The sequence below is a fragment of the Hyaena hyaena genome, unplaced genomic scaffold, assembly GCF_003009895.1.
Source record: "Hyaena hyaena isolate Hyena2069 unplaced genomic scaffold, ASM300989v1 scaffold_6, whole genome shotgun sequence".
Lineage (NCBI taxonomy): Eukaryota > Metazoa > Chordata > Mammalia > Carnivora > Hyaenidae > Hyaena > Hyaena hyaena.
In genome coordinates, this window is record NW_024080638.1 from 8,301,627 (window position 1) to 8,313,828 (window position 12,202).

At 52.1% G+C, this 12,202-nt stretch overlaps 1 protein-coding gene across 4 annotated transcripts in view; it reads right to left on the reverse strand.

Annotated features, from left to right (window-relative positions):
* The window catches only part of WHRN (whirlin), a 92,767-nt gene extending 81,122 nt beyond the window's left edge, over positions 1-11,645 (reverse strand). For 3 of the 4 annotated variants that reach the window (XM_039240264.1, XM_039240257.1, XM_039240250.1), the window contains exon 1: positions 10,249-11,644. In XM_039240264.1, the coding sequence (XP_039096195.1) occupies positions 10,249-10,866 (618 nt within the window). In that variant the 5' untranslated portion in view covers positions 10,867-11,644. Of the gene's footprint in view, positions 1-10,248 lie in introns of all 4 variants that reach the window. The other variant, XM_039240241.1, reaches the window with a different exon arrangement.
* Positions 11,646-12,202: the final 557 nt, after the last annotated feature.

A 12,202-nucleotide genomic window follows, 5' to 3' on the forward strand; every position in this document is an offset into this window, starting at 1 on the left:
CTTTACAGGCAAGTGACAGACTCTGCAGGTTTCTGCACAACGAAGCAGCAAAAGTGGTACCTACTTTGAACTTGATGGGGCCGTGTCCTGGGGTTCAAGCGAGTCCGTCCACAGAAGGAAGTACTGAGAACACTGTCTGAGTTATAACTCGGTACAGAAGTTATCAGTACCGGCCCCAGAGCAATTGAAGGAAACACCAGGAAGTGAATAATCTGTGTCACAACGAGTGAAGCAGGTCAGTACGCTGAAGGAGCTTCGGGGAAGAGCAGGATTCCGCAGACGGGGTAGCTGAGGGTGGCGGGCAGGTCTGCTGTGAGCATGCACCGGGGCCGGCCCCACAGCGGCCGTGGGCGTCAACGGGTGCAGGGAAACGATGCCTTGTCTCGGCGGAGGGCGGGCTGCCTGTCTGGCCAAGTGTGGACTGCACTCAGGGAACGGCCGGGGAAAAGGACTCTGTGCAGGTAAAGGGATCCCATCGTGGGCAGCCTGACCATCAGCAGGACTGCAGCTCCCGCAGGGTGCCAGGCAGCACAAAGCTTGATCGGGTACAGATTCAGACAGGGCACCCTGCCGCCAGGACGCTGAATGGACTAGTGGGCCGATGAGCAGGACGGGAGACGGACAGAGGGCAAGGAGGCCGCAGCAGCAGCAGCGTGGTCTGAGCTGGGCAGGGGAGGCACCAGGCCTGGAGGCTCTAACTTGGCCGGGGCTGGGCCGAGCCTCAACGGGGAGACTGCAGAGAAGGGGAGCAGGTCAAGGCTCCCACCTTGGGAAATGCCCACGGCTTGTGGGCAAGAGGAGGAGGTGCCGTCAGAGGGCGCGGAAACGACCAGGACTTCCACGGCAAGCAAATGCTATTCCTGATACTGGGCAAGGGCTGAAAACATAAAGAAAAAAAAAGATAAAGACAGCAAAAGGAGGCCCAGATTCTGTGTCAAGAGACAACACAGAAGAGAGGAAGGGATTTGGGGGAAGAGAGGAAAGGTTCTGAGGGCAACTTGAACATCTTGATTTAAAACCTCGGGACCCAAAAGGCTCGTGGAAGGAGGAGAGGGCTTAAGAGACTTTGGGAAAACCTGGGATGGGCTTGCCTCCCTCCCCCAGGAGAAAGAGGAGGCTGCAGGAGACAGATGCAGCAGGGATGAGGTCACCCTGGGCCCAGGCACACTGCAGGACACCACATCCTCCACTGGCCAGCAGGACAGAAATACAGGCAGGAACACCCCTCCCCAGACCTCTGCCAGCAGCTTCCCCCCTGCATGGAAGGGTAACTTCTGAAAGCTGGACTTTTTTAAATGTTTTATTTATTTCTGAGAGAGAGAGAGAGAGAGACAGTGTGAGCAGGGGAGGGTCAGAGAGAGAGGGAGACACAGACTGAAACAGGCTCCAGGCTCTGAGCTGACAGTCAGCACAGAGCCCGACGCGGGGCTTGAACCCACGAACCGCGAGATCATGACCTGAGCCAAAGTCGGACACTTAACCAACTGAGCCACCCAGGCGCCCTGAAAGCTAGACTCTTTCCTTCTCTCCCCTCCCCCTCCCCGCCCCTCCCCTTCCCTTGGTCAGAAGCCTCTGAATGTAGGCTCAAACACCAATTCAGATGTGGTTCAAATACATTCCAGGGTTGTTGTTTTTTTTTAAAGTACAGCTGCCCATACTGTCAAATCACCACTTTCAACCTGCATTAATTGCTGTACTTTCAACCTGCATTAATTGCTCTAATGGGTTCTGGAGAAACAGCCACTGTCTCTCTGTCCTCATCAGGGCTCCCGGGGATCCCATCAGGGAAAGAGACTGGGGAACTAGGATGGGGATGGCGCTGACCTGGGAGCCACACAGTCACACACTGGCCTCTGGGTCATGCATCTGCCCCACCGCCCCATGCTTTTAAGGGAGGTTGGGACATACGATTCCATCCAATCCCCGGGCCTTACTACTGCTGTAAAACAAAAATGCAGACGCCAAAATCCAGATAGCAGCAATTACACTTTTAAAGAAACTGCCTATATGGGAATATTGACCTGTGTTTATTAAATGACTCAAACAGCTACAATGCACCTGATGTACCAAGAGGGCTCTGAGCCCCAGTATTTTCTTCCAAAGGCACTATTTTCTATTTTGTTTTGTTTTGTTTTGTTTTAGATGAAGCAAGCACAACAGAAGACTTTCAAAGCCAAGAGGATGTAGTCGGTAACATTTTTCATTACAATGCCTGCAGTGGGACCCCCATGACCGTATTTTTCACACTTGATGGGCGACAGCAACAATAACCCATTTGCGACAACTATGAGCCAGGTTCAAAAGTGAGGGGGGTCTGTGTCACAGAGAGGCCCCAGGGAGCTGCTCAAGGTCACAGCCAAGTAACACAGTCAGGTGAACCCAGGTCCGTTTCCAAAAGCCATCTTTAATGTCTTGGGTACAGACCTCTCTTCTCTGGATTTTCCAATTCATCAGCTGACCTTGCACATCTGGAATCAGGCTCCAAAGCAGCTTAGGATATGGACAGGGTGGGTCCATCTCTCGGGTCAAGTCTTTATGTGGAAAAGTGTTGGGGGTGGGGCAGATCCCAAAAGAAGGTGGTGCTTTTCAAACCTCAGTGTGATGAAGACTTGCCTAGGGAGCTTGTTAATTCTCAGGCAAGCTGCATGTCTGATCACTGCTTCCAAGGTATTTGGAAACAACCTTTTAGATGTGAATCTACTATGTTCTTCCCTATAACCTGCCACTTCAGAATCTGGTGAGGAAGACATCTCGGGACTTGTTTATGGGAGACTGAAATATTTCCTTTGCATCCTGAGTTGAGGGGATGCTGATATTACAAAAACGCAGGTAGAAAGGAAAAATAACTATGGAACAGGCTGCCAGCTGAAGCAAAACCACAGCCAATTTAGCAGAAGGAACACAAATTCTCAAAGGGGTAAGGACATAAAGGAGCTGGGAGTGGAAAAGAAGAAAAAAATAAATTCACTTGTGCATTCTTGGTGGAGAATAAAGCAGGGCTGAAGCCTATGTGTGCCTGGCAGGAACTTGGCCTTCACCTGAAACGCTGGGGCTTCGTGAAACCTGAGCAGTGATGGGTTTTGTTTTGGTTTGTTTGTTGTTGTTTTTAAATAAAAAGCAGGAAGATCTATCCCACCCAAAATTGGTTCACTGATTGCTTCTGAATGCATTAATGATTCTATTTTGGGATCATAGACCCGAGCTGCAGAAATACTCCACTTCTGGGAATGTGGGTTTAAAATCAAGAGCAAAGCAACAAATGAACTAACTGAAGAGGTCTCGTAGGGCAGACTGGGCCACAGACGATGGGAAATGCTCTTGTCCACTTAAGCACGGGCCACTTTTTTTCAAGGCCTTTTCCGAGTGCCTCAGTGGGTTAGCTGGTTGAGCGTCCGACTCTTGATTTTGGCTCGGGTCATGATCCCACAGTTGTGTGGGATCCCACAGTTAGTGTGGAGCCTGCTTAAGATTCTCTCTCTCTCTGTCTGTCTCTCTCCCTCTGCTCCTCTCCCCTGCTTGCAATCTCTCTCTCTCTAAAATGAAAACTAAGTAAATAAATAAATAAAGGTCTTTCACTAAAGTAGTCGTATAGGGTTTCCTATTAAGCCATACGATTCCATACTCATCCTTGGAAAGGCAAGCTGGAGATGGCTATGCCCATTTCACAGCTCCAAAGACTGAGGAATCCAGACACGTCATATGATCTGCTCACAGACAAACAGCTTTGTGATAAAGGATACATCAGAGCTTCTGAACTCGCCAGCACTGCATTGGGAGCAAGACCGTTGCATTCATTAGGCAAATATTTATCTATGAAAGCACCTACTGCATTGACCAGGTCTTGTGGAGGTGCTGGGGTATGTGAGGGAGCGATGCAGACCAAATCTTGCTTTTCCACAGAGCTTACTTGTAGTGGGGGAGGCACACGACAAACAGACATGGTGAAATGTCCTTCTAGTAGTGACCAGTGCGCTGGCTGAAATTACAGCAGGATAAGGGAATGGAGAGGGAGAGAGCATTCCAGGGATGTAGAGGCCTGTGGATGTCACAGCGCTTGAAACCCTTGGTGACCTGTGGCCGTGGGGGGTGTCCATGCCTCCCTGCCCCCATGGCTTCCCAAAGGCAGGGGCCAAGTGCTGTTCATCTCTGAATTGCAAGTACCAGCCGTAGGTCTGGGTGTGCTAAGTGCTGCTCAGAACAAGTATGGCCACGTGGCCCCCACAAAGACAGGCTGGGCTGAAACATGCTGCCTGCCCTTGATGCATAGGCATCAGACTCCCCACTTAATAAAATCAAGTCTTTGGATGGTGCCAAGAAGGCCCCCGGAAGTCAGGCACAAAGTCAAGGAGGCTGCTCGCCTCCCAGGAGGGGGCCTGCATCAGGGCTAGGTTCCGGAAGGCAGGTAGCCTGAGGCAGGAGCCTGAGCTCCTAACCCCAATGGTGACCCTGGGATAGTAATTTCTCCTCCTGGAGCACAACTGTCCTGGCCTCCCGGCCTCCCCTGGGAAGGAGGAAGCACCTGGCACCCAGAGGCACTCGCCTCCTCTCTTCCCAGTCGGGTTCCCGCAAAGCAAAGTTCAAGTACAAGTGTGCTGGCCCCACGGTGCTGCCTCCACGGTGCTGCCTCCTGCAGCCGACGCCGGGAGAGCACAGGAAACAAATGGTCTGATTCCTGTTCTCGGCACCCTTCGCCACCTGCCAGGCTGTAAAAGTAAAACGAAATGTCTGCAGCACAGGAATCTTTCAAAAGCAGCCCCCACCCTGGGGCACAATTAGAAGTTCATGTGAGCTCCATGTTAACATCAAGTTCTTGCTTGGGGTTTAAAAAAAATTTTTTTTAAAAAGGAAGAAAAAAGAATAGGTTTCGAAAGATTTGTATTTCAGCCTCCAACCACCTCCAGCCATTAAATGTCATTCTTTCTAATCAAATTCTCTGGTCCTTGCTGGGCACGTGTTGGCGTCCCCGAGCAGCAGACACCACACGCTGCCCTTCCAGGCCACAAAAGAACCTTGCTGGGAAGCCAGTTGGAGCCTAATCCCCCATGGACACCTGCTTCGGCGGTGCAGAGCCCTCTGCAAGGCGGGGGGGTGGGGAGGATTATGACTTGGAGGAGATGCATATGTGCCGGGCGCATGAGCAGACAGGCGTGTGAGGGGCTGCGTGCACTTGACAGGTACGTACAGGCTGTGTGCCGTGTGGCAGAGGTGGGAAGCGACAACACACACACAATCCAATTAGTCGGGGGTTAAAAGATCGTACTCATCTTCACAGTCCCATCCAAACGATGAATCTATGGCAGGTAATAAACAACACCGGGTCTGTCGGGAAAGGGAGGGGACAGGGAAACAAGAAGCTAGCGCTGGACTAATTCTGTATCTTTCATGTCCAGCTTCAAGTCTGGGAGGCGGGAACCTTCTGCTATAATAATATCAATTCCTAAAAAATAAGGGCATTCTCATCCAGCCTACAAAATGCTCTGTCCGTTGGCACAGGAAATGACCAGCAAAAGAGGATTTCGTCCGACACAGGCACTGTCATCTTCTAAAACCTTCAGGATCAGCTTGGGCCATACAAATAAGTAAGATTAAATTAAAGAAATGGACCCTCTCAAGGGACTGCATCACACTGTGGTGTCAGCCAAGCAAACATCTATTCAATAAAGAGTTTATTAATAGTGAGCTTTCACCATGACATTGCTGGCAAGCCCCCCAGGACCCAAGAAAGAGAACGGGGCCAGGGGGAAGTCCGTGCGTGCCCATGAACATGTCACCCACCGTTTCCAACCTGGAATACGGTAACAACAGCAGTTGCATTTCAGATACAAAGTTGGAAGCGGTAATAATTGATCGTGGCTTCAGCTAACCATGTACGATGGGGAAATGACAAATGTGTCATTTAGAACGGGCTTATATTAACACAAACGGACTCTTTGCAGGTTATTCTGCAAAGGAAGGGAGCATGTGATAACTCTAATTAGATGAAAGGGCCGGCCACTGTTTTTAACTTCTGGAACACTTCAAATTCTAATATGCACCTTGGATGTACCCGGGCAGGGGGGGAGGGGTGCTGAGATTGTAATGAAGCCATTTAATTTTTATTGAGATGAGACACTCACATCCCAGTAGCACTGGACACCTCGTGTTCTGCAGAATTAGGGACTTGGAGGGCAAACAAGTAAGCGGATGTGATTTTGAGCGTTCCCAGGGCCACTGTCGCGCATGCCACAATCCTCCTGCCGTTTCCTTATGTGCTTGGGAACAGCACCAGAGTTGGTGTTCTTGGGCCGAGGGAGGGCAGTCAAGTTCTCATCAGTACAGTGTGTAACCCATCAATTTCCTGATTTAGTAGGAGGCTACACAAGAACGCCAAGATTCTCATCTCCCCATCTTTGGCCAACTTCCTTAATTTTGCCTTAAATGAAATCAATTCCAAAAGAACAAGAAAACACAGGATTAGACACTCTAAATGCCTTCTATGTAGCACAATACTGAGCAAATCACAGACTGTCTGAGCTGGAAGAAACCTTGGGCAGCCCCTGACCCATACATCCTAGAACACACAGAGAGCTGGTGACTAACCCAAGGTCACACAGCAAGCGTACAGCAGAGCCCAGTGCAGCATCCCTGGTCTGTGGCTTCCTTGGCTAATTTACCAAAACTTTTTGGCTGAAAACCTTAGAAAGGTCTACTTTTTTATATTATTATTATTATTAGTTTGGCTCCTGTTCATTCAAGATAGATTTTTTAAAAATCAAACATTTCAACATAATTGCAAATAGTAAATGGCTTGCCTTATCTGGACCTGTCACTGCTGATTTAGCAAATAGGCTTCAAGAGAAGGAGGGGACCTCCTGGACAGAGGAATCCTCACTAAACTGCTCTGGGCAACAACGGATACTTGATTTGTGAGAGACAAAAGTGGAAAAAACTCTGTGTGTTCAATCTCCTCTGTTCGCTGGGAGGGGTAACCCTCTCTGGTTCATGAACTCTTCAGTGACTTGATTCCTAACATGTAATTTTCTTTTTTTTTTAACACACACACACACACACACACACACACGCACACAACCTGTCCTTCCAGAAGTCCAGAGGATCTTTTCTCCCTCCTTCTATCTACAAGAAAAAAATTAAGGTTTTTAAATCGAAAACACATCTCACATCTCAAGAGCCAAGACACAGAAACAACCTGAGTGCATTTTGATAGATGAATAGAGAAAGCAAGTGCGTGCGCACATGCGCGTGCACACACACACACACACACACACACACACACCATGGAATATTACTAGGCCATAATAAAGGAGACTGCCGTTTGTGACAACATGATGAGCCCAGAGCTCATTACACTAAGTGAAACAGGGCAGACACATAAAGACAAATGCTAGATGATCTCACTTATAATGTGGAATCTAAAAAAGCCTAATTCACAGAAGCAGAGAGTAGAATAGGGGTGCCAGAGACCCGGGGTGGAGGATATAGAAACATGCAAGCAAAAGGTACAGACTTTCAGTTGCAAAATGAACATGTTCTGGGGATCTCGCACCCCGTGTGGTGATTGTAATTAACGATTGTGTATCATACACTTGAAATTTGCTGAGAGAGCACATTTTGAGTGTTCTTCCCACAAAAGTAAAATAACTACATGAGGTGATGGATAATCAGCTTGATTACAGTCGTCATTTCTCAATGTACAGGTAGAGCAAATCATCACACTTGTACCCCTTAAATGTGTACAACTTTTATGTGACAATAAAATAAAATAAAATAAAATAAAGATGTCAATAAAATAAAGCTACTTGAATAAAGCCAGGAGAGGAAATAAAGAGAAAATAACAATGGAGAAAAAAAGAAAATATGTTTTGCACTAAATGCGATGTGGTATATGGAACAGAAAAAGCAGAAACCCTGGTGATATCTGAATGAAGCCTGGAGTTTGATTAAAGGAATGCACCTTTATCATAAAAGCCTCTGACGTGGTGCCCTACAAGCACTGTAGCTAATTAGAGGGGCTGAGAGTGGAGAAACCCGGGCTAAGGGCAGTCTATAACTAGTACACAAGCTGGGGCCCCTTTCTGGCTTTATTTTATTGACATCTGTCCTGAAAGTGCCTGTCCACCCTGTAACCCGGAGGTGCTCACAGAGGCCCCAGAGAGGAGGTCCCGCCCCCTCCGTTTTAAATTCCACCCATGGAAAGTCTGTTTCCCTTTCCCACTGGAGTTAAGGTGACACAAAGCAGTATTCATTTTGCCTGTTGCTTCTGAAGGTGCCAAAAGGGTGCTTTCTGGGCAGGCTGTGGCTGGCTTTGGCCGGATGAAGGGTACCCCGAGGCTGGAGCTCACTCTGCCTTAGCAGACCCCTCCGTAGAAAAAGTGACAGGGACACAGGGGGCTGCTCAGTTCAGAAGGCTCCCATCCAGTCAAAGACAGTTCTGCTCCTCTGGCCACGCAAAACTATACCGCAGAGAGTTTAGGTTTTACTGGACCAGCCAAGGCCTGCCCTGGGTCACAGAGGAACGGGACTAAGGTGTAGTTCAGGGAGGTTCAGACACAAGATGCAGAGCGCAGAGCGACACCGATGAAATCGGGGGGGGGGGGTGTGGAGCTGCTCGCAGCCCAGCCGCTCCAGCCACCTGGTGTGTCTGAGACTGGGGTGCAAACTGACACAGAGCCCCTGTTCTCAATGGCGGGTTATCGGAGGCCTTTCCAAAGCCCGTCACCTTGTGATGAGTTAGTTAACATGAGTCTTTTAAAACTGCCACTAAAATCGAATCCACGTTTATAACTGACCATTTGGATCAAGTATCTTTTGAGTATAAATTCATCATCCGGGAACTCCAGACCTTTTAGAGCCAGAGGCTAATGGACTATTTCTTTATAAATATATGGAATATCAGATAAAGGCTGATGTGCAGGGAGGAGACAGAGAGGAGGACAGGTGCATGGAAATCCACAAGAACTTGGGTCTGCTCCCATATCCCCCCGCCCCCGAACAATATAAAACATTAAGGTTCACCCCAGAAGCATCAGAGTAGTGCCTAAAAACCTCAAGAGGCCAGTGGCTAAAGGGTTGGCAACCAAACACGGAAAGCCAAAGTCAGGGATGAGATGGCTGTGCCCCAGGACAACAGGAAGTGGGTTGAATTCCCACCTGACCACAGGTCACTGAACAGGACACAGGAAGTAGCCCCGGACCTCTGCTGCCTAAACATTTCCCAGCAGCCAGCAGGCCCCCAGCAGGTGTCCAAGATCCCTGAACTGAGGAGGACAGCAGGGCGCAAGGCAGGGAAGAAAGGTGGTGTGGTGAGAAGCTGGGCCACAGGGCAGCCCAAACCCCTAGCATTTTCTTTGCACGAGTGGAGTATGCCACGGTCTTTTCCCCCCCAAAATCCCTCACTTCCCGCACTAAGGTGGGCATAGGTGGCGTGTGCATATAAACACCTGCAGGGGATCCTTGAATTGGCGTGTACCCCAAACACTCTCCATCTCCTACTCTGACTGGTTTTCAATAGCCCTCGGTGTGGGATTTAGCAAACACGCCACTGCTTTAAACAGCCTGATTAAATCCTTAGGAGACTGTTGTCATGAGGTTATTTTTCTCAATTAACAGACACAAAAAGTGCAACTACTCTCAAGGAGGTGGAGGATTTACTTCTGACGTCCAGGCGGGGGACTCATTCCCAACAAGGTTAAGGACGCTTATCCCGTCAGGGTCACGACATGCTCCAAGTGAAGATCCAGAGGTCTGGAAAGGAAAAGTGACTGGACCCGGGCAACACAGCCTGGTACATAAACACCGGAGTCCGATTAGAGGTCCGTGGATCACCAGAACAGCCTCCTTGGGCTACTCTGGTGCTGACAAAACTTTCCTTTAGGGGCAAGAGCCTGCAAAATAACTAGAATAGCAACAGGAATGTGGGGGCCTCCCGCTGATCACTGGCTGTGTGCCAAGAGGAGACCTTACCCTTTTTTAAAGCTCATAAGGCTTCCTATATCCCTTTCCACACTTTGCAATCACACATTTGCCCGAGTATTTGATAAGATCTGTCTCTTACACACTACTAGCCTTTATACCCCACGAAGGCAGGGTCCGTGTCTGTTATCCCCACTGCCTGCTATCTATTTGCTTAAACACAAAAATAAACAAACAAACAAACCTAGATGTTCCTGTTTTAAATAAACATTTCTTTAAAGAAAAATGGGGCCCGAGAAGATTAGGTGGTTTGCCTAAAGGCACACACAACAGCCTTACCTTGACAGCCTCAGCGTGGGTCACCCGGGCAAGGGATTTGTCGTTGACACGCAGAATCTGGTCCCCGACTCGCAGCCCTTCCTTCTCGGCCAGAGAGCCTGGCTCCACCAGCGACACATAGATGCCCACGCCATGCTCGGAGCCCCCGCGGATGCTGAAGCCCAAGCCCTCGTGGGCCTTGGCGCGCCTCAGGCTCACCAGGCGCACCTCCCCGGGCCCCGCGCCGTCGGGGCCGCCCCAGGCCGGCTGCCGGTAGGGGGTGGTGGCGGGCAGGTAGAGGCCCTCGGCCGTGTACTGGTCGAAGAGCAGCTGGTCGGAGCGCGGGATGACCAGACGCAGCATGGGCAGCAGGCGCCGCTTGACCGGGCTGTCCAGCAGCACGCGCAGGGTGCGCACCAGGTCGAAGACGTTGCGGCGCGCGTGGTACGCGTTCAGGCAGTGCGTGAACTGCTCCCGCTCCGCCTCGCTCAGCAGCGCCGTCAGCGCCTGGTGCAGCTGGCGCACGTTGGCAGACAGCAGTCGCAGCCCCGCGCCCCCGCCGCCGCCCGCCGCGGCCGCCGAGCCCAGCGAGCCGGTGGAGGACGAGCTCACCGACAGGCCGTCCAGCTGCGCGTTCATCTCCCCGCCGAGGCCCGGGCGGCCGCGGCGCTCGCCGGCGCCCGGGGGGGCGCGCAGACCGCGGCCGGAGTCTGGCTTCGGGGCGAGCGGGCGGGCGGGCGCGGAGAGAGGGAGCTGGATCCCGCGAGGCTCGGAGACGGCGCCGGAGTCGGGGTTTGAGGGGCGCGGAAGAACAGTGGCAGAATCCCGGGGTGGGGGGGTTGGCGGGGACCGCAGCTGGAGTCCCGGGCGCGCGAAGACACAAGGGTCGAGTTCCTGGAATCTGAGGGGCGCAGAGACGGCGGCTGGAGTCGGGAGGACGCGGAGACGGCAGCCGGAGTCCGGGCAAAGCGGAGACGGCGACAGGGTCCCGGGGGACAACGAGTTGGCCGCCGGAGCCCGGAGGTCGTGGAGACTGCGGCTGGAGTCCGGGGGGACGCGGAGAGCAGCTACATTCTGGAGGGCACAGAGACGACGGGTGTCTGGAGTGGGGGGCGCAGCAGAGCTGACCGCCCCGTCACACCATGCCCGGGGCTCCCCCAGCCGGGCAGCCCGTTCCTCTCGGGCTGGGGGACCCCAAAGTCATAAGTTGGGGTGGGGGCGCTCTAGTCCCGGAGTCCCCCGAACCGCAGCCGGTGAAGCCGCGCGGGCGTCCGGCAGGTGCTGCAGGGCATGTCCGGGGATGCAGCAGCCCGGGGACCCCCCGCGCTCTTGCGCCGCCCGGGCGCAGAAGGAGCGGCGCGGCCTCGAGCCGGGACTTTGCGAACTGTTGAGCTGCCGGGGGCCGATCTTCCAGCGAGTTCCGACGCCGTCGCCGTCGCCGTCGCCTGCCCAGACTTGGCCCCGCCCCCTTGCCCCTCCCCCTATCTCCCCCCTCCCCCCCACGGGCTCTTCAGGAAATGACGTCCCGCATCGCGCCTGGCGGTTGCCTGGAGACGGGGTGAAACAGTCCAGCCCAGGGGAAGAAAGGGGTGAAGGTGGGGGTTGGGGTGGGAGGAGCTCCAGGGGCCCTGCGAACCCCCCTCCCCACTTCTGTGGCCACGAGTTGAGATAAGATGGGCTCCCAACCAGGCTCTTGTGCGATCGAAGCGTGTGCCTCAGAATCGCTTTGGAGCAATTAGGTACCTAGCTAATTCACAATTGTGGGGGAAAAATTGCCAACTTTTTGCGTCTAAAATACTGAACGCTCCAGGCTCGGTTTTCTACCTTAAAACGTTGCGCTCCCCTCTTGCACGCTGACATACAAGTTCAAGTGTTTATGTGGATGATCATTGGGCACCTACTGGGTGCAAGAGATGCACACAAGCATGTATCTGCCAGAGCCCCCCGGAGCCAATTCTGGCGCAAGGGTAGATCA